Source organism: Spea bombifrons, chromosome 8 (genome assembly GCF_027358695.1).
Source record: "Spea bombifrons isolate aSpeBom1 chromosome 8, aSpeBom1.2.pri, whole genome shotgun sequence".
Classification (NCBI taxonomy): domain Eukaryota; kingdom Metazoa; phylum Chordata; class Amphibia; order Anura; family Pelobatidae; genus Spea; species Spea bombifrons.
Window position 1 is genome coordinate 13,982,133 of NC_071094.1, and position 24,319 is coordinate 14,006,451.

At 41.3% G+C, this 24,319-nt stretch overlaps 1 protein-coding gene across 1 annotated transcript in view; it reads left to right on the forward strand.

The window, feature by feature from the left end:
- The window catches only part of F8 (coagulation factor VIII), a 694,472-nt gene that overhangs the window by 127,172 nt on the left and 542,981 nt on the right, over positions 1 to 24,319 (forward strand). Inside the window, exon 7 of the mRNA XM_053474021.1 lies at positions 4,086 to 4,304. Coding sequence (XP_053329996.1) covers positions 4,086 to 4,304 — 219 coding nt within the window. The remainder of the gene's footprint in view (positions 1 to 4,085; positions 4,305 to 24,319) is intronic.

Sequence of the window (24,319 nt, forward strand, 5' to 3'; positions counted from 1 at the left end):
AAAACCATGCTTTGGTTGTCATACTCATTCTTAAAATTCTCCCCCCAAACCTCAGCACCAACCACAATAGGAAACCTTTCCAAGAGCGTCATGTTCCTAGTCAATCCTGACTTAAACCATTCATCTGGCCGGGTGCCAGCAAACCATGCACCTCAAAAGAAACCACCAAAGCCCACTGACTCAGACGCATCAGTCCACAACGTCATGTCATCGTTGAAAATGGCATCCTCCATCCAGAAAAACACGAACTACTGGATAAAAACAAAAATCTGAGGTCCTCCTTAAGCTCTTGTCTCAATTGATGTGGCGCCCATATACAGCAGTTGCCATAAACAAACACGTATGGAATACTCTGCCCATGGGCATCATCCTGGGCATCATCCTGCAAGAAAAGTTTAATTTGACCAAGAGTGACTGCAATTGCACAAGTGTAACCTTCTTAGCAGGTCTCGTCCTGGAAACCTGATTATTCAAATCCACCACCTTATCCAAAGGTATTGTGTACAGCATAAGCTCGGAATCAATTTTGATCCCTAAACAGCGCAAAACTGAACACGGTCTTGCCAATGATACACCACAATTCTCCAATAAAATTGCACAAACCTGCGTATCCCTTGGTCCCACACAAAGGAAATCATCCAGATAATGGACAATAGACTGGACACCCGCCATACATTTGACAACCCACTCCAGCAAAACAGCTGACTCTCTATAAGATACTCACGAAGCCATGGGAGCATCTCATCCACGATCACCGGGGACACTCCGTTTGTTAACAGATCCCTGCTTGGAATACTTGTCTTTCTTGAAACATTTGGAGTAGGGAGGGTTGCCGCTACAGCTCGTACATTTGTGATGGTACTTGTACCTGCTACCCCACAAGCACTGGCCATCATTGAACTGCCCATGTTTCAACCAAAGCGGAATCTCCTGAATCTCCTGATCCCAGCGCATAGACAGACAAACAGCCTTCTGTTGTCAGAACTGCTCGTCATACCTCAACCAGTCCATGTCCCCATACGTCCTATGGGCCTCCCCAATACTTCATAACAGAATAAAGCTGAGCAGTTCCCTGGCGCCAAAATCGCAACAGTCTGTAGCCACATGATGTCAGTCAATGCCTACAATTTTCCTTTTTCTCCTCCCTTTTAGAATCATCCACCTTCAACAGCTTATCTAAATTAAACCTTTACAAAGAGAGCAACATATTTTGTCCACGTACCCCCCTCTCCATATCTCTTCCTTTACTTCATTTTTTAGATGGGGCTCCATCGACCCTTCATAGCAAACGTACACCTCACCCCTAGCGAAATCAGACAAACTCTCCACGTTCTTATCTTTATTGGCAGCAGTGTCAACCGTGATGGCAGAAACCATTACAGCTGAGGTATTCCCTACGGACTCTGAACTAAACTGGACCAAAATCTGGCCTGCTGTATCCTGCCCCCCTGTGCTGCTCTGCATACCAGCTCCTTCCCACACACTACTCATCATTTGAAAACTAGGAATACCTGAGGCCTGACTTGGTCTAACCTCAAACAGCCTAATAAACTGCTTCAAACCTTCCAACACACCCACCCAGCTACAACTCCCATCATCCCCAGCCATATCCTTAAGCAACCAAGAACCCACAATTAACCCAGGGGTATTTGAAGGCAAAGAAACAGGCATCTGTTCGGTATAATTGTTTAACCATACACCTAACTATATGCCAACAAAGTCCATGACTTTGTGCAAGTGTACCTAGAAGAATTAATGCTGTTTTGAAGGCAAAGTGTGGTCACATCAAATATTAGTACCTTCTTGGTGGCATCTAATTTGTTTCAGTTCACTTTCCAGGTTGAGTACAAGATTAAATTGATACGTTTTGTCATAGAGTTCTACTTCCATGAGGTGAAATTTTCCCTTGCTCTTAAACCAAAAAGCTGCAACATAATTACATTGATTTAAAACAAAAAAGACATTGATTTAAAAACTAAAAGTACATTAAGTAATTTAACTTAATGTTGTAAGTTGATACTAGTCATCTGGTTCCAGTAGTTGAGTAACTGGTCAAAAATATTTTACTCATGTGCAAAAACTAATGAAAAAACCTGCTAAATAGATTGTAATATTTGTCCTGAGTTTAGAAATAAATACAAAATGGTTTTATGTTTTGTTTTGCCTTTTTCTGCACGTTATTGGGCAATAATTACATATAGTGTTTTGCTATTTCAAAACCATTTTTTTCAAATTTGGTCATTCTGCCTCATGTGGTATTTAGGCCATCTTTGAAGCCAGCCAATGCAATTTACCCCATCAAACCATATATTTTTGAAAATTAGACACCTAGTATTTACAAGGTATTTCAAATGCTGGTATTTTAGCCATTTTCCATGCACTAACTCTTCCACCAAACTTTCTCAAACTTTATGGTAGCAATTTTTTGTTTTTGTTTTTCTTTACACACACATTTTACTTCAGGTATGAATTTACCCCTCCTGGTATATGTCACTGTCAAACAATATGTGTTCAGTAACATCTCCTGAGCACAGTGATACCCACATGGGGTTGTTGGGTTGTTTGGGGACTAAAAGGCCACTTTTGGGAAGGTGTGCATTTTTCAAATTGGAATTTTGACATGTTGGAAATTCTGTCCACATATCCTATTTGGGATATCTATAACCCAGCCAATTCAATTTACCCCATTAAACCATGTATTTTTGAAAAATATATACCCCTGGAAATTTCAAATGCTGGTATTTTAACTTTTTCCATGCACACATTTTACCACCAGGCTTTTTTTAGTGTTTGCCCTAGCATTTTCTTGTGTATTTTCGGTGTGGCTGAGCCTGTCCTGGTGTGTGTCTGGGTGTCAGAGTGGCAGTGCCTGTCCTAGTGTGTGTTTGGGTATCTGTTTCCTGGCACTTTACTTTTTGTAGGAATAAATAGAAGTATTTAATTTTTACTTATCCAGATATAAAACACCATCCTGAATTTGTAGTCACATCAGAGGACAAAACGTTCTATGCCCAGAAATCAGTGAGAGGAAAACTAAAGGTTTTGTGGTACTGATTCTGCGTCCCATGTATGATGACTTTTTTTAGTATACTGCTGTACTACCACATAAGATTCTATCTGCCCCACACAGAGAAATCAGGAGCGAACTATAGGACCCATGTCCATAGGACCCATGTGCTAGTGTGAGTATTTCTCCGTGAGCGTCAGGGCATGTTTGTGTGTTGGTGAGTGTCTCTGTGAGTTAGTCTCTGGGTATGTGTGTGTTGGTGTGAGTGTCAGTGCCTGGGTATAAGTATCAGAATTTGTGTGTTAGTATGAGTGTGCCAGTGTGTCCTCTCCCATTTCTCTGTATTCTGTCTTTCAATTATCCTACCCTCACTTTTTCTCTTCTTTGTCCTCTTATTTCCTCTTGCTTTTTCTTCTTTTCGGTCTTCCATCGACACTCATTCTTGCTTTGTTCTATCTTTCTTAGCTTGTTCCTCTCCTTTTCTTTCTTCTCTCATACATTTTTTATCCATTCTCTTCTTTTGTCTCCCTGTCGCCTCTCACATTTCTTTAATTTGTTTTTTTTAGATTTTTGTTTTTTTTTTTCTGTCTCATTTCTCTCTACCCAGAAGAGTGGAGTCTGTTATAGATATAATTATATATATATATATATATATATATATATATATATATATATATATATATATATATATATATATGTGATAGTCTGGTGTCCACATACTTCTGGTCATGTAGTGTATATCTGACCAAACAAAGCCCTAGGGCAACTAGTGTCCACTGAATTTATATTCTTACTGTGTCTTCTGTGATTTTATTATCAGGCACAACTGGCAATTACCTTTTTTTCTATGTGCAGGTTTCTGTGGCAAAGTAGAAACATTTATTATTTAAACGCACACACACACACCAGTGATAACATACATACCAATAAAATAATGCAGTATTCTTAGTACTACAAAGATGTAAATTAATCAAATACTTTCTGTCAAATATTTTACATTGAGAATGTGTACATATGTCATTATTTTTTTTAACATTGTAACATATGTCATTATTATAACATTCTCTGCATTCAACAGAGATCACGTTGTGTCATAAGAAACCACTTTCTCTTCATGTAATTGGATTTGGAAGGCAAGAGATTCATAGCATCTCACTTGAGGGTCACAGCTTTGTACAAGAAGGACATCGTGTAACAATGCTCCCTGTTACTGCTTTTACATTCTTAACTGCAAAAGTTCAGCCTGGTGACAAAGGAATATACAACATGTCCTGCAGGAATCCCTCACACCCAGCAGGTATATATATATATATTTATCTCATGCAATATATGAAAAGTATTATAAACCTAATTGTTTAATGTACCTAATTATAATAATCCTTTTTAGATTTTAGATATATATGACATTTCTGTAATGCATATGTAAGTTATTTTTAAAAATATTATTTCGCCATTTATAATATCTCATTGTCTAGTTAATGAACTAACTTTCAAGAATAATGACCTAGTGCCTCTGCCTTAAACCCTTAATAAAAAGACTGCTTCTTACTCGTAGTACACTTTGGGACAAACATTTTTTTTTAACGTTTTTCCCAGTGTTGCTGTTTAGCTATAATTTTCTTCTTTCTCATTTGGTGCACCCACACACAATATATATTGTTTTTAGGACAAGCAGTGGTTTCTTTAGATACCATTATTTTTATCATATCATCTAATTTACTATAAAAAAATATATATAAAAAAATACTTTTTCTCACTTTTGAAAATTCTTTTACTCATGTGCAAAAACTAATGAAAAAACCTGATAAATAGATTCTACTATTTGTCCTGAGTTTAGAAATAAATACAAAATGGTTTTATGTTTTGTTTTGCCTTTTTCTGCACGTTATTGGGCAATAATTACATATAGTGTTTTGCTATTTCAAAACCATTTTTTTCAAATTTGGTCATTCTGCCTCATGTGGTATTTAGGCCATCTTTGAAGCTGGCCAATGCAATTTACCCCATCAAACCATATATTTTTGAAAAATAGACACCTAGTATTTACAGGGTATTTCAAATGCTGGTATTTTAGCCCTTTTCCATGCACTAACTCTACCACCAGCCTTTGTCAAACTTTATGGTAGTAATTTTTTGTTTTTCTTTACACACACATTTTACTTCAGGTATGAATTTACCCCTCCTGGTATATGTCACTGTCAAACAATATGTGTTCAGTAACATCTCCTGAGCACAGTGATACCCCACATGCATGGGGTTGTTGGGTTGTTTGGGGACTAAAAGGCCACTTTTGGGAAGGTGTGCATTTTTCAAATTGGAATTTTGACATGTTGGAAATTCTGTCCACATATCCTATTTGGGATATCTATAACCCAGCCAATTCAATTTACCCCATTAAACCATATATTTTTGAAAAATATATACCCCTGGGAATTTCAAATGCTGGTATTTTAACTTTTTCCATGCATCCCATGTATGATGACATGGGATGCATCCCATGTATGATGACTTTTTTTTAGTATACTGCTGTACTACCACATAAGATTCTATCTGCCCCGCACCAATGTCATCTTTATGCAGTGCACATGGATGCAGAGGAGTAAAATTTCTGTCAATTTTATTTATTGCCACAAAATCTTCCAGGCCCATTATGCTCTTAATCCGGCCCTGCCCCCCCGAGTCGATAGTGTGTGCCAGCCAGCCTGAATCCAGCCTGTACCCACAGTGTGCTCTAGCCTTGTGCAATTTTATTTGGCTAAACTTGTTTTAACAGGTTTGTGGACTGAGTTTCGTTTGCTGTTTGAGTAAGTTAGTATTGATAGAATGATATATAAAAGTTGATAAAAAAACTGCTTGTCAACTGCTTTTTTCATTATTGCCAAATTAACCCTGTATTAATATGCATTACAAAGCTAAAAGGCCATATTTTCTCTCAGTGAAGCCTGAAAGGGGTGTCACATTGAAGTGTGATGGTCTTGAGGGTTAGGGATGAGAAACCCAGTATGCAGGAATATCACAGCCAAGTAGAAGTAGTAGGGACAGATGCGTAAGCAAACACAGTCCAATATACGAAGCCAAGGGTCAGGGTAGGAGAGATCAGCGAAGTCCGGATAACAATAGCCAGGGTCAGGATAATAGAAACCACAAATGGTGCAATAATGTTTAAAAGGTTTAAAACAGCCCCCACTAGTTGTGCCACACTCACAAGATTGTAGTAGGAACTGCGCCTTAAAGATAGCCTGTATCTTAGGAATCCTGAAGATTTACTGGAACTTTTTAAAACCACCTCAAAGTTTTAAAAACCGGTCATCTGCTGGATACAAACGGATGATAGGCAGGCAGGGTATCTTCCAAAAGCTCTTTATTTAAAATAGCCCATTAAAAATGCTTAATGTTTTAAGAAACTAAGTCCAACGCGTTTCGTCATATGTTGACTTCATCAGGGACTAGTTATAATACATCAAGAAACATAAGCTAACAAAATATAAACTAAAAACCCTTGCCCGCCCTCTCCTTAAATCATCCAATCTGTTCTTCTATTGGTCTAAAGTCTTCCCGCCTCCTTTGTTTCAATTAGATCAGGCATGTCCAAAGTCCGGCCCGCGGGCCAATTGCGGCCCGCGTTCCGGACTGATGCGGCCCCCAAGTGAGCCACGGGACTTGGCGTCATCAGCCGGCGCAGGGAGAAGGAAAGCGCGAGATCTGGGCTTTCCTTCTCCCTGCGCCGGCACACACAGCCACACAGCGGTGGGCGCGGCTTCAGTGTTGTGCGCCGGGATCTGACAACAAACCCCAGCGCACAACAGCTGTTGCCGCGCGGATCGCAAGGGAGCAGTATCGGAGGTATTTACTGGACATTCGGCTTAAAATCACTCAAGGGAGCCGGATGTCCGGTAAAGACCTCCGATACTGCTCCCTTGCGATCCGCGCGGCAACAGCTGTTGTGCGCCGGGGTTTGTTGTCAGATCCCGGCGCACAACACTGAAGCCGCGCCCACCGCTGTCCGTGCCCTCTGAACCCCGTGCCCTCGGAAGAAGACAGAAGAACTGAAGAAGAAGAGGAGCGAAGAGCAGGAAAAGGAGCTGTAAGGAGAAAAGAGGAAAGGTAGGAAAGCATACAGTGAGAGTGGATTGGTGCATGTGTGTGGATTGGTGTATGTGTGTGGATTGGTGTATGTGTGTGGATTGGTATATGTGTGGATGTGTATGTGTGGATTGGTATGTGTGTGTGGATTGGTGTATGTGTGTGGATTGGTGTATATGTGTGGATTGGTGTATGTGTGTGGATTGGTGTATATGTGTGGATTAGTGTATATGTGTGGATTGGTATGTGTGTGGATTGGTAGATGTGGATTGGTATATATGTGTGGATTAGTGTATATGTGTGGATTGGTATGTGTGTGGATTGGTATGTGTGTGTGGATTGGTGTATGTGTGTGGATTGGTATGTGTGGATTGGTATGTGTGGATTGGTATGTGTGGATTGGTATGTGTGGATTGGTGTATGTGTGTGGATTGGTGTGTGTGTGTGGATTAGTATATGTGTGGATTGGTGTGTGTGTGGATTGGTATGCGTGTGGATTGGTATATGTGTGGATTGGTGTGTGTGTGGATTGGTGTGTGTGTGGATTGGTGTGTGTGTGGATTGGTGTATGTGTGTGGATTGGTGTATGTGTGTGGATTGGTATGTGTGTGGAATGGTATGTGTGTGGATTGGTATGTGTGTGGATTGGTATGTGTGTGGATTGGTGTATGTGTGGGGATTGGTGTATGTGTGGGGATTGGTGTATGTGTGTGGATTGGTGTATGTGTGTGGATTGGTATGTGTGTGTGGATTGGTATGTGTGTGTGGATTGGTGTATGTGTGTGGATTGGTATGCGTGTGGATTGGTATGCGTGTGGATTGGTATGTGTGGATTGGTAAGTGTGTGAGAGTGATGGGTGTTATGCTGTACCATTTCCAATGTATTTTTCATTATATAATTATGCTCTAAAGTACATCATAACTCCCATCACTCTATACTGTTCCATACAGTGGCAGAGCTGGGAGACAGAGGCCTTGCACCCCCACCGCAGGACTCCTGAAAGGTAAGTGAACTTCAAAGAGGGAGAGGGTAGATAGTTAGGAGGGGTAGATAGGGAGAAGGGAGTGAGAAGGGGTAGATAGGGCAGAAGGGAGCGAGAAGGGGTAGATAAGGCAATCATACTCCTATCATGCCAAGTCTGCGAGTGCCTCCTGGAATCTGGGTATGCCTGGGCATGATAGGAATGTGATTGCTGTTAACAATTATATATATATATATATATATATATATATTGTTATTTAATTGTTTTGTCCTATTTTGGTGTGTTACTTACTTTAAATAAAAGTGTTACATAGTTACATAGTTACATAGTTACATAGGCTGAAAAAAGACATGCGTCCATCAAGTTCAGCCTCTCCTATATCTGTTAATTTGTTGCTGTTGATCCAAAAGAAGGCAAAAAAACCCTGGCTTCGATCTTTCCAATTTTGCACTAACCAGGGAAAAAAATTCCTTCTTGACCCCAAAATGGCAGTCAGATTTCTCCTTGGATCAATAAGCTGTTTCCCCATAATTAAAGATTATATCCCCCAATATTATGTTTTTCCAGGTATCCATCCAGTCGCAGTTTAAACGTCTGTACAGACTCTGATAAAACTACCTCTGCAGGCAGAGAATTCCACATCCTTATTGTCCTTACTGTAAAAAACCCTTTCCTCTGCTTTAGTCTAAATTTCCTTTCTTCCAGTCTAAACGCATGACCACGTGTCCTATGCATAGTCCTGTTTATGAACAGATTTCCACACAATGGTTTGTATTGGCCCCGAATATATTTATATAACGTTATCATATCCCCTCTGAGGCGACGTTTTTCTAAACTAAACAGATTTAAATTAGTTAACTTTTCTTCATAACTATAGTGCTCCATTCCTTTTATTAATTTTGTAGCCCGCCTCTGCACCCTTTCTAGTGCTATGATATCCTTCTTTAGAAAAGGTGCCCAAAATTGCACAGCATATTCAAGGTGCGGCCTTACCATTGATTTATACAGAGGCAAAATTATATCTTTATTACGCGACTTGATGCCCCTTTTTATACACGACAATACCTTACTGGCCTTAGCAACCGCAGACTGACACTGCACATTGTTGCCGAGTTTGTTGTCTATAACAATTCCCAAATCCTTCTCATTTGTCATTACCCCTAATTCACTACCGTTTAGGGTGTAGGTTGCTTGTGCATTTGCTACCCCGAAGTGCATAACTTTACATTTATCTACATTGAATTTCATCTGCCATTTGAGTGCCGAGTCCCCCAGTCTATCTAGATCCCTCTGCAGCACAGTAATATCCTGCTCGCCCTGTATAACTTTACCTAGTTTTGTGTCATCTGCAAACACAGAAACATGACTTTCAATGCCTACTGCCAGGTCATTTATAAATATGTTGAATAAAATTGGTCCCAGAACAGAACCCTGAGGGACACCACTTACCACTTTTGACCAGCTTGAAAATTTACCATTTATAACAACTCTCTGTTCTCTACCTCTAAGCCAATGTTCTACCCAAGAACAAGAATTTGCATCTAGGCCAATTTCTTTCAGTTTGAATACTAACCTATTGTGTGGAACCGTGTCAAACGCCTTGGCAAAATCCAAGTAGATTACATCCACTGCAACACCCTGAACTACACTTCTACTTACTTCTTCGTAGAATGCAATTAAATTAGTTTGACAGGACCTATGTTTCATAAAACCATGCTGATTTATGCTAATAATACTATTCTTCCCAAGGAATTCTTGAATATTATCCCTAAACAGCCCTTCAAATACTTTCCCAGCAACGGAAGTTAGGCTCACAGGTCTATAATTTCCGGGTGTTAGATTTTTTTTATGGTGTGTGTGTGGGGGGGGTCATATTCAGTTTCGGCCAGGTAGTTTTAAAGTGTGTGTGTGGGGGGGTGCCACATACAGGATCCGCCCCGGGTGCCAAATACTCTAGGTACGCCCCTGCCCTCCCCTACACAATTTCTTCATCAGATGCCCTTGTGGCTGTGTGTGCCGGCACAGGGAGAAGGAAAGCCCAAATCTTGCGATCTCGGACGTCGCTAGATTTGGGCTTTCCTTCTCTGATGAAGAAATTGTAGGCAGTGGCGGAACTACCGGGGTCGCGACTGCGACCGGGCCCTGGAGTTCTGCCAGTCGGTGGGGCCCAAGGGGTGCCGAGCGGTTGCTGAAAAAGGAGAGTGAGAAAGGGATAGATGTGGTATGCCGTTTTCAATAAACTTTGCATAAAATAGTTAATTTGCATTTCATTTTAATGGTTCAGAAAATGTCAGGCAAAATGGTCGGCCCTCGCACATGTTCACTTCATCAAATCTGGCACTCTTCGAAAAAAGTTTGGACATGCCTGAATTAGATGAACACAAATTTTCTTGTTTCCAGGTAGTAACCCTTTGCGTTCCAAAATATGTTCCAAGGTAGTGTCCATTATTTCTGAATGCCGTCTTTTTTATTGCAAAGTCCAGTTTAAATAGTTAATTGTTAGCACAATACTACAATCTAAAATAAAGGAGAAAGAAATAATAATAATACATATGCATGTTATTTATAGCTTTTGCAAATATCCAGATACGGAAAATTAACTAAATTACCTAACCATCCCTGGATATTTTAGGGTTAACCACTATTAGTTCTTGACATAGAAAATTCATTGCTTCATTCAGAAATAAGTATCTACACTATTACAATGTATATACATATATAAAAAATATAAACCAGGTTTGTATGTAGATGTTGCATATAGATGTTACATGTTAATATAGTCCTGTATTTAATAGTGAGTTACCAGTAAAATAATTAGTGTGAGTGAAAATGTAAATAATGCGTTGTGTAGAACTATATTAATATTTTAAGAGAGGAAGAATTACAAATTTTATCAAAGGGCCTGAAATTTGCACCTGATCAAAATCTTAAAAAATTTGACTTTTTTATAGATTTACAAAAGTATATCAGGAAATTAACAATTAAAAGGCATTTTTTAAAACAGCCAATGGGAGAAGTGCAAGGTGATACAGAAAATATTTTTAACGATTTAGCAAGTTTCAAACCTAAATCACATTTTTATCCTGTTTTTAACAGAGGTCCCCACTTAGAGATTTTTAATAATATGGTCCAAGAAGATGTTAGGAAAATTAACAATTGTAGAAAGAAAGACAAATGGCATCAAGATAATTTAACAAAAAATGAAAGAGATGTATTAAAAAAATTGGAAGAAAAAAATAATGTCGTAATCAAAGAAGCGGATAAAGGAGGTGGAATTGTGTTGATGACAAAAGATTATTATTTTAAAGAAGCGTATCGTATATTGGATGACACACACACATACCTCAAATTGGACAATGACCCCACAAATGATTTTCAGAATGTTTTAAAAGAACTTTTGAGAAATGATGTGGATGACGACATCATCTCGGAAAAAAATTACCGGTTTTTATTTAAAGAATTTCCTATCATGCCGATTTTCTATTTCATTCCCAAAATTCACAAGAATTTATCTATACCCCCAGGACGTCCAATAATAAGTGGCATAGATTCCATTACAAGTAACTTATCAGCTTTTATAGATCGTTTTTTACAAAAATATGCGCAACAATCGCTGTCTTACATAAAAGATACGGCGGAGATTTTGAAAGAAATGGAGAATATAGAATGGCAAGAAGGTTTTAAATGGGCCACTTTGGATGTAACTTCTCTTTATAGTGTTATTAAACACAACCTGGGGTTACAAGCGGTTAATAAATGTTTGGAGAATGATGATGACATTTCCGTCAATTTTAAAGGATTTTTATTGGATTGTATTGAATTCATTTTAAACCACAACTATTTTTATTTTGACGGTAAATATTTTTTACAGACCACTGGCACCGCCATGGGGACCAAGTTTGCCCCCAGCTATGCCAATATCTTTATGAGACATTGGGAAGATGACTATGTTTGGTCTGAACATGGCTGGAGGGGCAACTTGGTCCTCTGGCGTAGATATATTGATGATGTCATTCTTATTTGGAATGGGTCGGAAGACGATTTTATTGATTATGTGGAGGGACAACTTGGTCCTCTGGCGTAGGTATATTGATGATGTCATTCTTATTTGGAATGGGTCGGAAGATGATTTTATTGATTATGTGAATTTTTTAAATTCTAATGATGCCAATTTGTCTTTTACCCCTGAATTTAGTGCATTGGAGATAAATTTTTTAGATGTTACGTTTTTTATGGAAGGCGTTAACATTAAATCAGAGTGTTTTTTAAAAAAAACAGATGGCAATGGCTATGTTCATAAAAAAAGTTGCCATCATAAGCCCTGGCTCAGAGGCATTGCAAAAGGACAACTTGCCCGGGTCAGGCGAAATTGCACCAATGAAAGTGACTATAGAAGACAGGCCAATCATATTAAAACAAATTGATTGAAAAAGGTTACAATAAAAATTCAATCGATAAAGATATTAGAATGATGGCAAAGAAAGATAGAAATTTACTCTTAACCTCAAATAAAATCAAACAAGACCATAACTCTAAATTTGGTTATGCCTTTATCACTGAATTTAACACAGAATATAACAAAGTAGAAAAAAATAAAAAAAAAACATTGGCCAATCCTGTTGAGGGATCCTATTTTAGGAACCATTTTACCAGAGAAACCCCCAATTGTTTTTAGGAAAACAAGAAACCTAAAAAATATTTTAGCACCCAGTTATGTGACAAAGGAGAAAAAAAGGAGAATAATTTGCACCGAGATGGTTTTAACTATTGTTGTAGATGTAAAGCTTGTAATTTGAAAGGTGTCCAAATAATTAAAAGCTTTACAAGTACTTCCACAGGGGAGAATTATGTGATAAAAATCCCATATAGATTGCAATACAGAATTTGTAGTGTATTTACTGCAATGCCCCAGTGGTAAACAATTTATAGGAAAAACAAAAAGAAAGTTAAAAGTAAGAATTTTGGAACACCTTAACAATATCAGAAAAAAAGTTAATAACCACTCTGTACCAGTACATTGTGCAAGTTGTCCCAAATTCAATTTTAAAGACTTCGTTTTTATTGGTATTGAAATAGTCAAGGCACATTGGAGGGGAGGAGATAAGAATAAAAAATTAATACGAGAGTCATACTGGATCCATAAATTGGAGACCATGGAACCAAGGAGTTTAAATGCGGAGATTGACATAGTAAGTTTTTTGTAAAAACTTAATTAAGTATACACATATAAATATAAACAAACATACACTTTTTGTATATCAATAGTAATTATATACACTGTGATATACAACATCCATATAGTTCTAAATAATTTAGTTTAATAAAACGTAATGCAAATAGTTAAAAAATAACACACTTTATTTTAAACGATATAATATGCACCCAGCACAATACACAATTTATATTTATTTAATTATATTTATGTATTTATATATCATACAACATACAAATAAAATATTTATTCACATTTTTTAATTCACATATAATATATACATTAACACTTAGTACAGCACATATTTAACACATAAGTATACATACTTATTCACTTTTTTTTATTTATAAATAGTATATATATTAGCATATATATTATATTAATTTAGAATATATATAATTAATTATTATATATTCACGCACCAATGGTAATCACAATGTAACTCACACACATAATTAATTAATAATTAATATAGTTGTACACAACACATTATTTACATTTTCACTCACACTAATTATTTTACTGGTAACTCACTATTAAATACAGGACTATATTAACATGTAACATCTATATGCAACATCTACATACAAACCTGGTTTATATTTTTTTTATATATGTATATACATTGTAATAGTGTAGATACTTATTTCCGAATGAAGCAATGAATTTTCTATGTCAAGAACTAATAGTGGTTAACCCTAAAATATCCAGGGATGGTTAGGTAATTTAGTTAAATTTCCGTATCTGGATATTTGCAAAAGCTATAAATAACATGCATATGTATTATTATTATTTCTTTCTCCTTTATTTTAGATTGTAGTATTGTGCTAACAATTAACTATTTAAACTGGACTTTGCAATAAAAAAGACGGCATTCAGAAATAATGGACACTACCTTGGAACATATTTTGGAACGCAAAGGGTTACTACCTGGAAACAAGAAAATTTGTGTTCATCTAATTGAAACAAAGGAGGCGTGAAGACTTTAGACCAATAGAAGAACAGATTGGATGATTTAAGGAGAGGGCGGGCAAGGGTTTTTAGTTTATATTTTGTTAGCTTATGTTTCTTGATGTATTATAACTAGTCCCTGATGAAGGCAACATATTACGAAATGCGTTGGACTTAGTTTCTTAAAACATTAAGCATCTTTAATGGGCTATTTTAAATAAAGAGCTTTTGGAAGATACCCTGCCTGCCTATCATCCGTTTGTATCCAGCAGATGACCGGTTTTTAAAACTTTGAGGTGGTTTTAGAAAGTTCCAGTAAATCTTCAGGATTCCTAAGATACAGGCTATCTTTAAGGCGCAGTTCCTACTACAATCTTGTGAGTGTGGCACAACTAGTGGGGGCTGTTTTAAACCTTTTAAACATTATTGCACCATTTGTGGTTTTTATTCTTTTTACAGAGTATTTTTAAAGCTGTATCCCCAGAATTTGTTCTGTTTTATCCATATACCTGTGATAAGGGGCTTTTTGAAGGAAGAGTCCTTGGGGAAGCTACCACATATGTGTTCCGAGGAATGAATAGAGGGTTAAAAAGCTAAGTACCCTGTTTTTATATTTTTTCGTTCTTGTAGAACACAGTTACACCTGTATTGTATCAGGATAATAGAAGTCAGCAAAGTCCAAAGGGAATCCGAGGTCAGCAACATGATCAATCAAAAACAGCAATACGCAGAGGGAAGCTCAATAAAGCACAATATCTGAGCACTGAGTACAACTCAGTGCTGGTTTATAAATCCACCACTAGATGTCGCCCCGCCTCCGTGTACAGCGTCATCAGAGCATGTTCCCCGCCATTCCAGGACTGGAAGGGCTAAGTTGAGGTGGTGGGGCTCACGCGTGCGCCTAGAACAGACTGCAATTGGACCCGGAGAGGAAGCATGAGCAGCAGAAGTGGCATTATGCCCGGCCCTTGCGTGGGAGAAGGAGGGCCAGCTCGGGGAACAGAAGTTCCCGCAGTTTGTCACTTACCCGTCTTCCAGTCGTCGGTCAGTCCTCCAGGCGAGCGGCTGTGTTGCATGGCTGATGCCAGGGAATTGACAGTTGGAGGTGGGGCTTGAGAGTGGCTCCAGATATAAAACTCAGTAGTGCTACTCTCAGGCACCCTGTTGTGGTCTTTACTGTCTATTTGTGTCTGAGCTACTGATTACTGATTTTTTGACCCTTGCATGCCTGACCACTCTCTGCCTTTCGATTTGGTACCTCTGCTCGTGATTCCTGTATTCGGACCCGGCTTGTTTGACCTACCACTCGTGTTTTCTCCCTGGCGTATTCGTTTGTCTGCTCCGTTACCGACCCGGCTATCCTGACCATTCTACTGGAGTTAACCCCTCCATTGCTGTATTTGCCTGCCCTCATTCTGTCTGCTGTACACCTTGCTACTTTGACTCAGTTCCTTCTTACTGCCGTAACTGAGGCCATCTCACTGTTGGGATCATCTAAGTCCTGGATTATTGCCCTCTCTCAACAGCGGTTCTCTGGGCAGAAGAACTTCTGTGGTGAGAACCTCTACGTGACAGTATGGTTCCAGACCTGGCTCAATGCTCCACATTTGGTGGGGACTGTTCTAAAATTCTAAAAAGTTTTATTAACTGTATTCCACTAAAGATAAGCCCTGAATATTAACCCAGAATGTGGTGGTAGTAATCGTACCTGCCAACCTGAACCAGTGGACGCATGTGAATCAGTGTCACGGACCAGGTGATCAGGTCTGATAGGAGCCCAGGTGCATGGGGTTCGAGGGGCTCTCTCTGTACCCCACGATGTATGATGGCTTGGGGTTGTTACAGACAGGTACAGGAAATAACACACACACGACTAGAAGCCCTCTGGATGGGGCACACACACACACACACGACTAGAAGCCCTCTGGATGGGGCACACACACACACAACTAGAAGCCCTCTGGATGGGGCACACACACACACGACTAGAAGCCCACTTGCAGGGCACACGGCAGATATCCCACTTGTGGGTCGCCGGCCGTAACTCAGTAGCAGACCGGGAACCAAACAGGAGCAGACCGGGAACCAAACAGGAGCAGACCGGGAACCAAACAGGAGCAGACCGGGAACCAAACAGGAGCAGACCGGGAACCAAACAGGAGCAGACCGGGAACCAAACAGGAGCAGATCGGGAACCAAACAGGAGCAGATCGGGAACCAAACAGGAGCAGATCGGGAACCAAACAGGAGCAGATCGGGAACCAAACAGGAGCAGATCGGGAACCAAACAGGAGCAGATCGGGAACCAAACAGGCAGTGCTAAAACGTCAATGTCAAGGCCCAGACTGAAGGGCTGGGCAGGTTTATATAGGTTGTGATAACCAGGAAACAAGGTGCACCTGGACATGGCAATCAGGTCTAAGTGCAGCTGTACATGATAATCACTCTGAGTGGTTCAGAGTGGCAAGGGCAGCCACTAGTGGTTGGAAACAAAAATGAGCAGCACAGGGTTCACATAATTCCAGACAGCGAAGGGTGAAATGTTACAATCAGATGCAGAGGAATGGTCTCTGGATGTTGTTCCACCTACCCTTTTGCAGTCCTCGTCTGTCAGCTCTGTAGTTCTTTCTGTCTCCAGCAGTGCAAAATCTCATGTCCGTCACGTGATCAGAGACTTTAATCGATACCCATGACGTCAGCAAATCGCCTTTGGGAAACAGTAGGAAGCGGCCATCATGCTAGAGGCGTTGGGGAGGCAGCGATGGCTACATGCTCACAAAGGACTCGCGTTTCCAGTAGCAGTGTCACTTGAACGTCAGGATACATCACAGCAACCTTCTGGTTGGTTTGCTCAAATGGGGCACTTTATGCAGGTAAAAACATGAGTGATCCATTTGTGGGTGCACTGTATTGTCTTGATAATCTTCTAATTTAGTTGTTGTTTGTGTTCCTGTTACGAAGCATAGTTTTTTTTTCCTGGTTTGATGTTTGCTCTCATTTCATTTCTTTTGGTTTGCATGCCATGCTTAGTCTGGCCACTCATATGTATTTTGGGCCGAACGTAGGGTGGCGATTCGGCGTTCTGGTCGACAGCTGGGTTTTCCTCTTCCGGAGGTGCAAATCTGTTGGATGAGCGTGAGGGGCCTTCGTTGGTAAGGGGTTTCTTATGAGCTGGAGCGCGCTGTCAGGCTTGACAGACCCCCTTAAATTATAGTCTTATTATGTTCTGCCCGTCCGGCGTCTTCACCGCATGGTCAGCTATGCGGCAAACCAGTTCAACAAGACCTGAAACGTGCTCTTATACCCTCGGATGGCCTCTGCCTTCAGGAAATGCCTCAATCTCTTCCTATTTAAGCCTGGGACTTCCACTTCTGGAACCCTGCTATGTGTACCCAATAAGTAGACACAACTACCTGGAACGGAGTACAGCAAGAATGAACATTTTATTGTTGTAAGACATAGCCTCATATGTTCACAGAACTGCATTAACATAGATAAACAGATACATGTATACAACCCAACCTTTAATGAAGCCTCTGGAACAAGCGCAGCTTAGTGGAGGGGGCCCTGACAGTGCTAGGAGGTGGGCCAAAGGGGTTTTGTTTTAATTTTATTGGCTTGCCAGGTTAGGGGCTGGGTCATATGAATAGGTGGTAGCCATTTTGTGATCTCATTTTATAATCAGTTTTCCAGACCTGTTCTTGTCTGTTTGGACATCTCCGGGCCTGGGAAGCTTGTTTTTTTGTCTTTCAGGTGCCATGGATCACGATGTGGAAGCGCTGCTGGATGGGATTTGGGCTGCAATGAGGGACAGAGGGCCAAATGCTGGAAGCTGCTGGGCCCGCATTGCGGGAGCCACGTCGGTCGGTGCGTAGAACGAGGCCCCCGCAGCGTTTGAGTCCGGAGGAGACGGGTCAGCGACGACGGGAGAGAAGTCCGTCTGCGGATGCCGGTCAGGGGCGAAAATGAGGCCGGGGGCGGTGCGGGAGCCCGTCTGAAAGGCGTCTGGGTCTGGAGTAGTGGAGACAGAGGCCCCGGGGCTTGTCGGTTCCCGCAGGTGGACAGCGTGGACCGGGAGCTGTGACACGGGAACCTGGAGGGACAGCTGGCTGGATTACTGGTGAGGAGCGGGCGGGGGGCCTCGGGTGTGGAGGGGGCGCTGTCGTGATGTCTGAGGGCGATAGAGAAGGCCGCAGGGGACACGTGGTCGGCGATGCAGGATGTGTGGGTGAGGAGCGTTTGGCAGCGAGCCCCGGCAGTGGCAGGGGTGCTGTTGGGAGTCCTAGGGCTAGAAGGGCGAGTGGCAGCGGTGATTCTTGCGGTCGCGGGATGGCTGAGCGTGATAGGGGTGTGCATGACAGGCGTTGCATGAGCAGGGACAGGAGATCACCTCCTGTTATCTCTGTGTCCTGTTATCATGTATACGTCCCCAATTAATGTAATTATTTATGTCTCATGTCATTCTGTCCTTCCCCCGGATATTGTGTAGGAGGATTTGATCTAATTACTTCCTTCCTGTGATATTTGTCTTGCCCCTTTTCTTACTTGTATATATAGTTTGTGTGTTTGGTTCAAATAAAGGAGTTAATGTTTTACCTCACTACGAGTCCTGCCTTGTTATTGAGGTAAACCTCGGTGCTGCCCTTATCAGGGCGGTAGAGCGCTGTATTGCTATACTTCTGTATATACTTCTGTATACCGAGGTTCCTGAGAGGCTGTATTTCAACCTGATGATCCAAGTTTTGTATGTCCGGTGACTATGGGCAGAAGGAAGCAACATCTGGCGGGTGTACGCAGTCGGGGTACGAGTCGTTCCCATCACAAGAACTTATAGCCACCTTCTATCTCTGGGTACTATTAGCAAGGATAATAATAGTATAAATAAAATGGTCTATATATTTCAGATAACAACTTGGTAGTGAATCTGCATAAGACGTATCAAACTGTTTGAAATGGTGGTACTTGAAACGGTGACTTGGGAATTTACAGACCTTAAAGAGACAACGCTATTATAATAAAATAAATTCACCCTGATAAATCACCGGTGAACCTTTTTTTTCTCTTTTTTTTGGAGGCGATATATGAATATCAAAGCTTTCCCTAGATCCTTGGAATAGGAAAAAGACAAAGGATAAACAACTCCAGGAAAGGAGGAAAGAGGAAGATATATAATACCTAGGGGCAATATGGTGAGTCGGAAGCCCCAAGAAAAACCTGAAACAAAAAAGAAAAAAAAGAGTGGGCAAAGATAGAGAACAAGAACAAAAAAAAAGAAAAATCATAATGTGTCAGTTTTTTTCTCCCCGATCGCAGGGGAGAAAAAACTGGATCGCTGGAAGTCCCTCTGATTGGAGTAATAATTCAAATAAAATGGCTCAACTAAGTACAGACGTTACACAGTTGGAACTTTCAGGGGGTGAGGGATAGCTTGTCTCAGCTCTTTGAACAGATAAAAATAGAGATCCAAATTAACTCAAAGGATATTAGAAAATACATTACTATCTTAATAGACAGTTATCAAATAAGAAGAAAAGATGGCTCTAACTTTATTACAATTGAACAAAAATAAAGAAGCTATAGAAAATCTGGAAAGGAAAATATTTAATGTAGAAGAAAAATTGTCTTATCTGGAAAATCGAGTTAGATGTAAAAATCTCAGAATAAGAAATATACCAGAAGTGATCGCCCAAGAAAAAATTGAAGAATATTTAATTGAGTTTTTTGAAAGCTTGGATCTGGCATTTGAAAGAAAAGATTTAATTTTAGATCGTGTCTATCGTTTACCTAAACCAAGATCTATAGCATCTGCAGCATCGAGAGTAGTAGTGATATTTCAACTATTGAAATATAAAGAGATGGTCATCAAAGCAGTGCACCAAAACCAACGGAGACTAGAGAAATTTAGTAGATTATTGATCTTTCCAGATTTATCTTTTACCACTCATCAAAAGAGAAAACTCTTTTCAACAACTACAAAAGAACTTAGAGAGCACAACATAACTTATAAGTGGGGCTTCCTGGTGAGCCTAATTATTCATAAAGATGGCTTCAGAATGATCTGTAAAACCCCAGAAGAAAATGAAGCCAAATCCTATATGTGTAGACTAGTACTCCTCTTAACTATGGACGATGGGTTACGTTAATATAAATTTGTTGGATTTAAATTAATATTTTTTTTCTTCTTCTTTTGCTCTCACTCTCTCTCTCTCTCTCTCCCCTTATATATAAGGCGTATTCCACACTTGTACTTTAAGTGAGAAGAATTAAAATTAATTAACAAATATTAAGGACACTATATATTATAATTAGGGGTAGGTGTCGGGAAAGGAGGAGTAAATAAAAAAAGGGCACATTTGTTTGATAAAGTAATATGGAACACATATAGAAGATAAGGTATGATAGATTTCACATAAGATCAAGTAACTTAATAACTCATCATAAGACACCTTCGCGCTCTAACTGAAACCTGGCTATCCCCTTCTAACACTGCCTCTCCCGCTGCTCTCTCCTATGGTGGCCTACACCTCACTCACACTCCCAGACCTGATGACAGGAAGGGTGGAGGGGTAGGCTTCCTACTCTCCCCTTCTTGTACTTTTCAACCTATTCCCTCTGCCCCATCACTCTCTTTCTCCTCATTTTAAGTCCATGCTATCCGACTATTTCATCCAATCTCCATACGCATTGCTGTTATATATCGCCCCCCTGGCCTGCTAACATCTTTCTTGATCACTTCTCCTCATGACTTCCTCTCTTCATCTCCTCTCTCCTTCTGTTGTCCTTGGGGATTTCAACATCCCAGTTGACACCCCATTGAGTCCCATGGCTTCAAAATGTATTTCTATTACCTCCTCTTTTGATCTCCAACAACATATTAACTCCCCTACTCATGATGATGGTAACACCCTGGACCTTATTTTTTTGAGCATGTGCTCTCTCACTAACCTTTCTAATTCCCCTATCCCCCTCTCTGACCACCACTTCCTTTCCTGCTCTCTAACCTTGCCTCATACTCGCTCCCTTGCACCCCAAACCCGCCTAACGAGAGACCTTAGCTCTATTAACCTTCAGAACTTCTCAATCACGTGTCGTGCCCTAACAATGCTACCTCTGTCTATAACTCCACTCTCACATCTGCTCTTGGGCATGTAGCACCAGTTAATACTCGCTCCTCACAACGTTCACGCTTCCAACCCTGGCACTTGACTGTAACCCGACACCTACGACGATGTTTCCGCACTGCTGAACGTAGTTGGCGAAAGTCTCATTCTGCACTATAAATTAATGCTACGTTCCTACTACTCTGCTTTCAACCTTGCTAAAGAAACCTACTTCACCTCCCTCATCTCCTCTCTGTCTCACAACACTAAATGACTCTTTAATACTTTCAATTCCTTGCTTCGACCGATCCCTACTACCCCTTCCACTAACCTTAACGCATCTGATTTTGCCACATTCTTCAATAATAAAATTCATACTATCAGAGATTATATATCTGCACAGTCACCACCCTGCCCTCACTCTCCCTCTGACTATGCGCCCCCCTACCCATTGACCTCTTCACTACATTAACTAATTTATCTGCTGTCACTGAAGAGGATGTACATGCTCTTCTTCTTTCCTCTTGTCCAACCACATACCCCCTTGATCCCATCCCTTCCCATCTGACCCAGTCTCTTTCATCTACCCTTGTCCTTACTATAACGCATATCTTCAACCTCTCCCTCACTACTGGATCTGTCCCATCCTCCTTCAAGCATCATACCATTACTCCTATCTTGAAAAAGTGTTCCCTCGACCCGATTGATCTCTCCAATTACCGTCCCATCTCTCTGCTTCCTTTCACCTCCAAGCTTCTTGAAAGAATTGTTTATATCCAATTGACTAAGTTTCTAGATTCCAACTTCCTGCTTGACCCTCTTCAATCTGGTTTTCACCCTCAACACTCTACTAAGAACACCCTTACTGAAGTTACTAACTACTTACTCACTGCTTAATCCAAGGACCACTACTTCATGCTAATCCTACTGGACCTTTCTGCTGCTTTTGACACTGTGGAACACCCTCTTCTCCTTCAAATACTTCATGATCTTGGCCTCCGTCACACCACTCTCTCCTGGCTCACTTCCTACCTCTCTGATCGTACCTTTAGCATCTCTGTCTCCAGTAACACTTCCCCTCCCTGTCAGGAACCACTTTTTTGCTGCCTGAACCATGGCTTTTTTATACCTGTGGCATTTAAATCTGCTACCACTAGTGGCCACCCTCCGCCCTCTGAAGCACTCAGAACTCATTACTAGGATCAGGTGTGCCTTGTTACCTGGGTTGAGCCCTAGTCCATACATCCAGCTGGGCCTTGTTACCTGGAATACCCTGCCTTTATGAACCTGCCCTGCCCTTTAGTCAGGGCCTTTGTATTGAAGTCTGTGGACCTTTCTGCTGTGGCTCTGCACCTGTACCGTTCCAGGTTACCTGCTTTTTGTCCTGATCAAGTGTATTCCCTTCTTTGTGTCCTGATCAAGTGGGCTCAGTGCCTTTCGCGCCCTTCCAAGTGGGCTCCGTGCCTTTCGTGCCCTTCCAAGTGGGCTCCGTGCCTTTCGTGCCCTTCCAAGTGGGCTCCGTGCCTTTCGTGCCCTTCCAAGTGGGCTCCGTGCCTTTCGTGCCCTTCCAAGTGGGCTCCGGGCCTTTTGTGCCCTTCCAAGTGGGCTCCGGGCCTTTTGTGCCCTTCCAAGTGGGCTCCGTGCCTTTCGTGCCCTTCCAAGTGGGCTCCGTGCCTTTCCAAGCGGGCTCCGTGCCTTGCGTGCCCTTCCAAGCGGGCTCCGTGCCTTTCGTGCCCTTCCAAGCGGGCTCCATGCCTTTCGTGCCCTTCCAAGCGGGCTCCGTGCCTTTCGTGCCCTTCCAAGTGGGCTCCATGCCTTTCGTGCCCTTCCAAGCGGGCTCCGTGCCTTTCGTGCCCTTCCAAGCGGGCTCCGTGCCTTTCGTGCCCTTCCAAGCGGGCTCCGTGCCTTTCGTGCCCTTCCAAGTGGGCTCCGGGCCTTTCGTGCCCTTCCAAGCGGGCTCTCTGCCTGTCGTGCCCTTCCAAGCGGGCTCTCTGCCTGTCGTGCCCTTCCAAGCGGGCTTTCAGCCTGTTGTGCCCTTCCAAGCGGGCTCCCTGCCAAAAGACTTATTACCGGTATTTATTTTGCCATACGTCCGGTTTCTTGCTTAGACTGTATTACCTTTATTTGCTGGTCCTGTTATATATACATAAAATACATTGCATTACCTGGATTTCTGCTTGTGGTGTCTTTGTTTGCATAATCATGCACTGTGGGTCACAGACCGAACCCCAAGTATCCCCTGCACATGGGCTCCTACCCGACCTGATCACCCGAGTCCTGACACTCCCTCTCTCAGTTGGGGTACCCCAAGGCTCAGTTTTAGGACCCCTTCTGTTCTCTCTTTACATTTCCTGCCTTGGCAAACTGATCTCATCCTTTTCTTTCCATACCACCTGTACGCTGATGACACCCAGATCTATCTATCCTCCCCTGATTTGTAAGGGTCGCTCTAAGTCAGGTCGCATTCAGGCTGCAGAGCTGCTCATCTCTAGTTTCCTTGCCTTGCCTCAGTTCCCATGTTTTGATTTGACTCCATTCCCTTTGGGAACAGGGAGACCGAGCAAGGAACATAGGAACATAAGAAGACAGGACAAGGAACAAGGCAAGGAACACAAGCATAACATGGGAACTGAGGCAAGGCAAAGAAACTAGAGACGAGCAGTTCGGCAGCCTGAATGGGACCTGACTTAGAGCGGCCCTTACAATATTGGAACTATATATTTGTATGCATAGAAATAATAAACATTGTTGTACTGATAGCAGCTCCTATACGTTGTAGCCATTCCAGCTAAGCAGGTAGTGTATTACTAATGGATACTGGCAAGAGGCCAAACTGGGAAGTCCCCAACTATATTTCACTTTATCAAATATAAAAATAAATACATCCATTTTAATTTTGTGCGAAAATAGGAAAAAGGAAGGGAAATCTGCTGAGTGATGCTGCGATAAAATAACAATTTTTTTTTCAGAAACATCTCCTGGG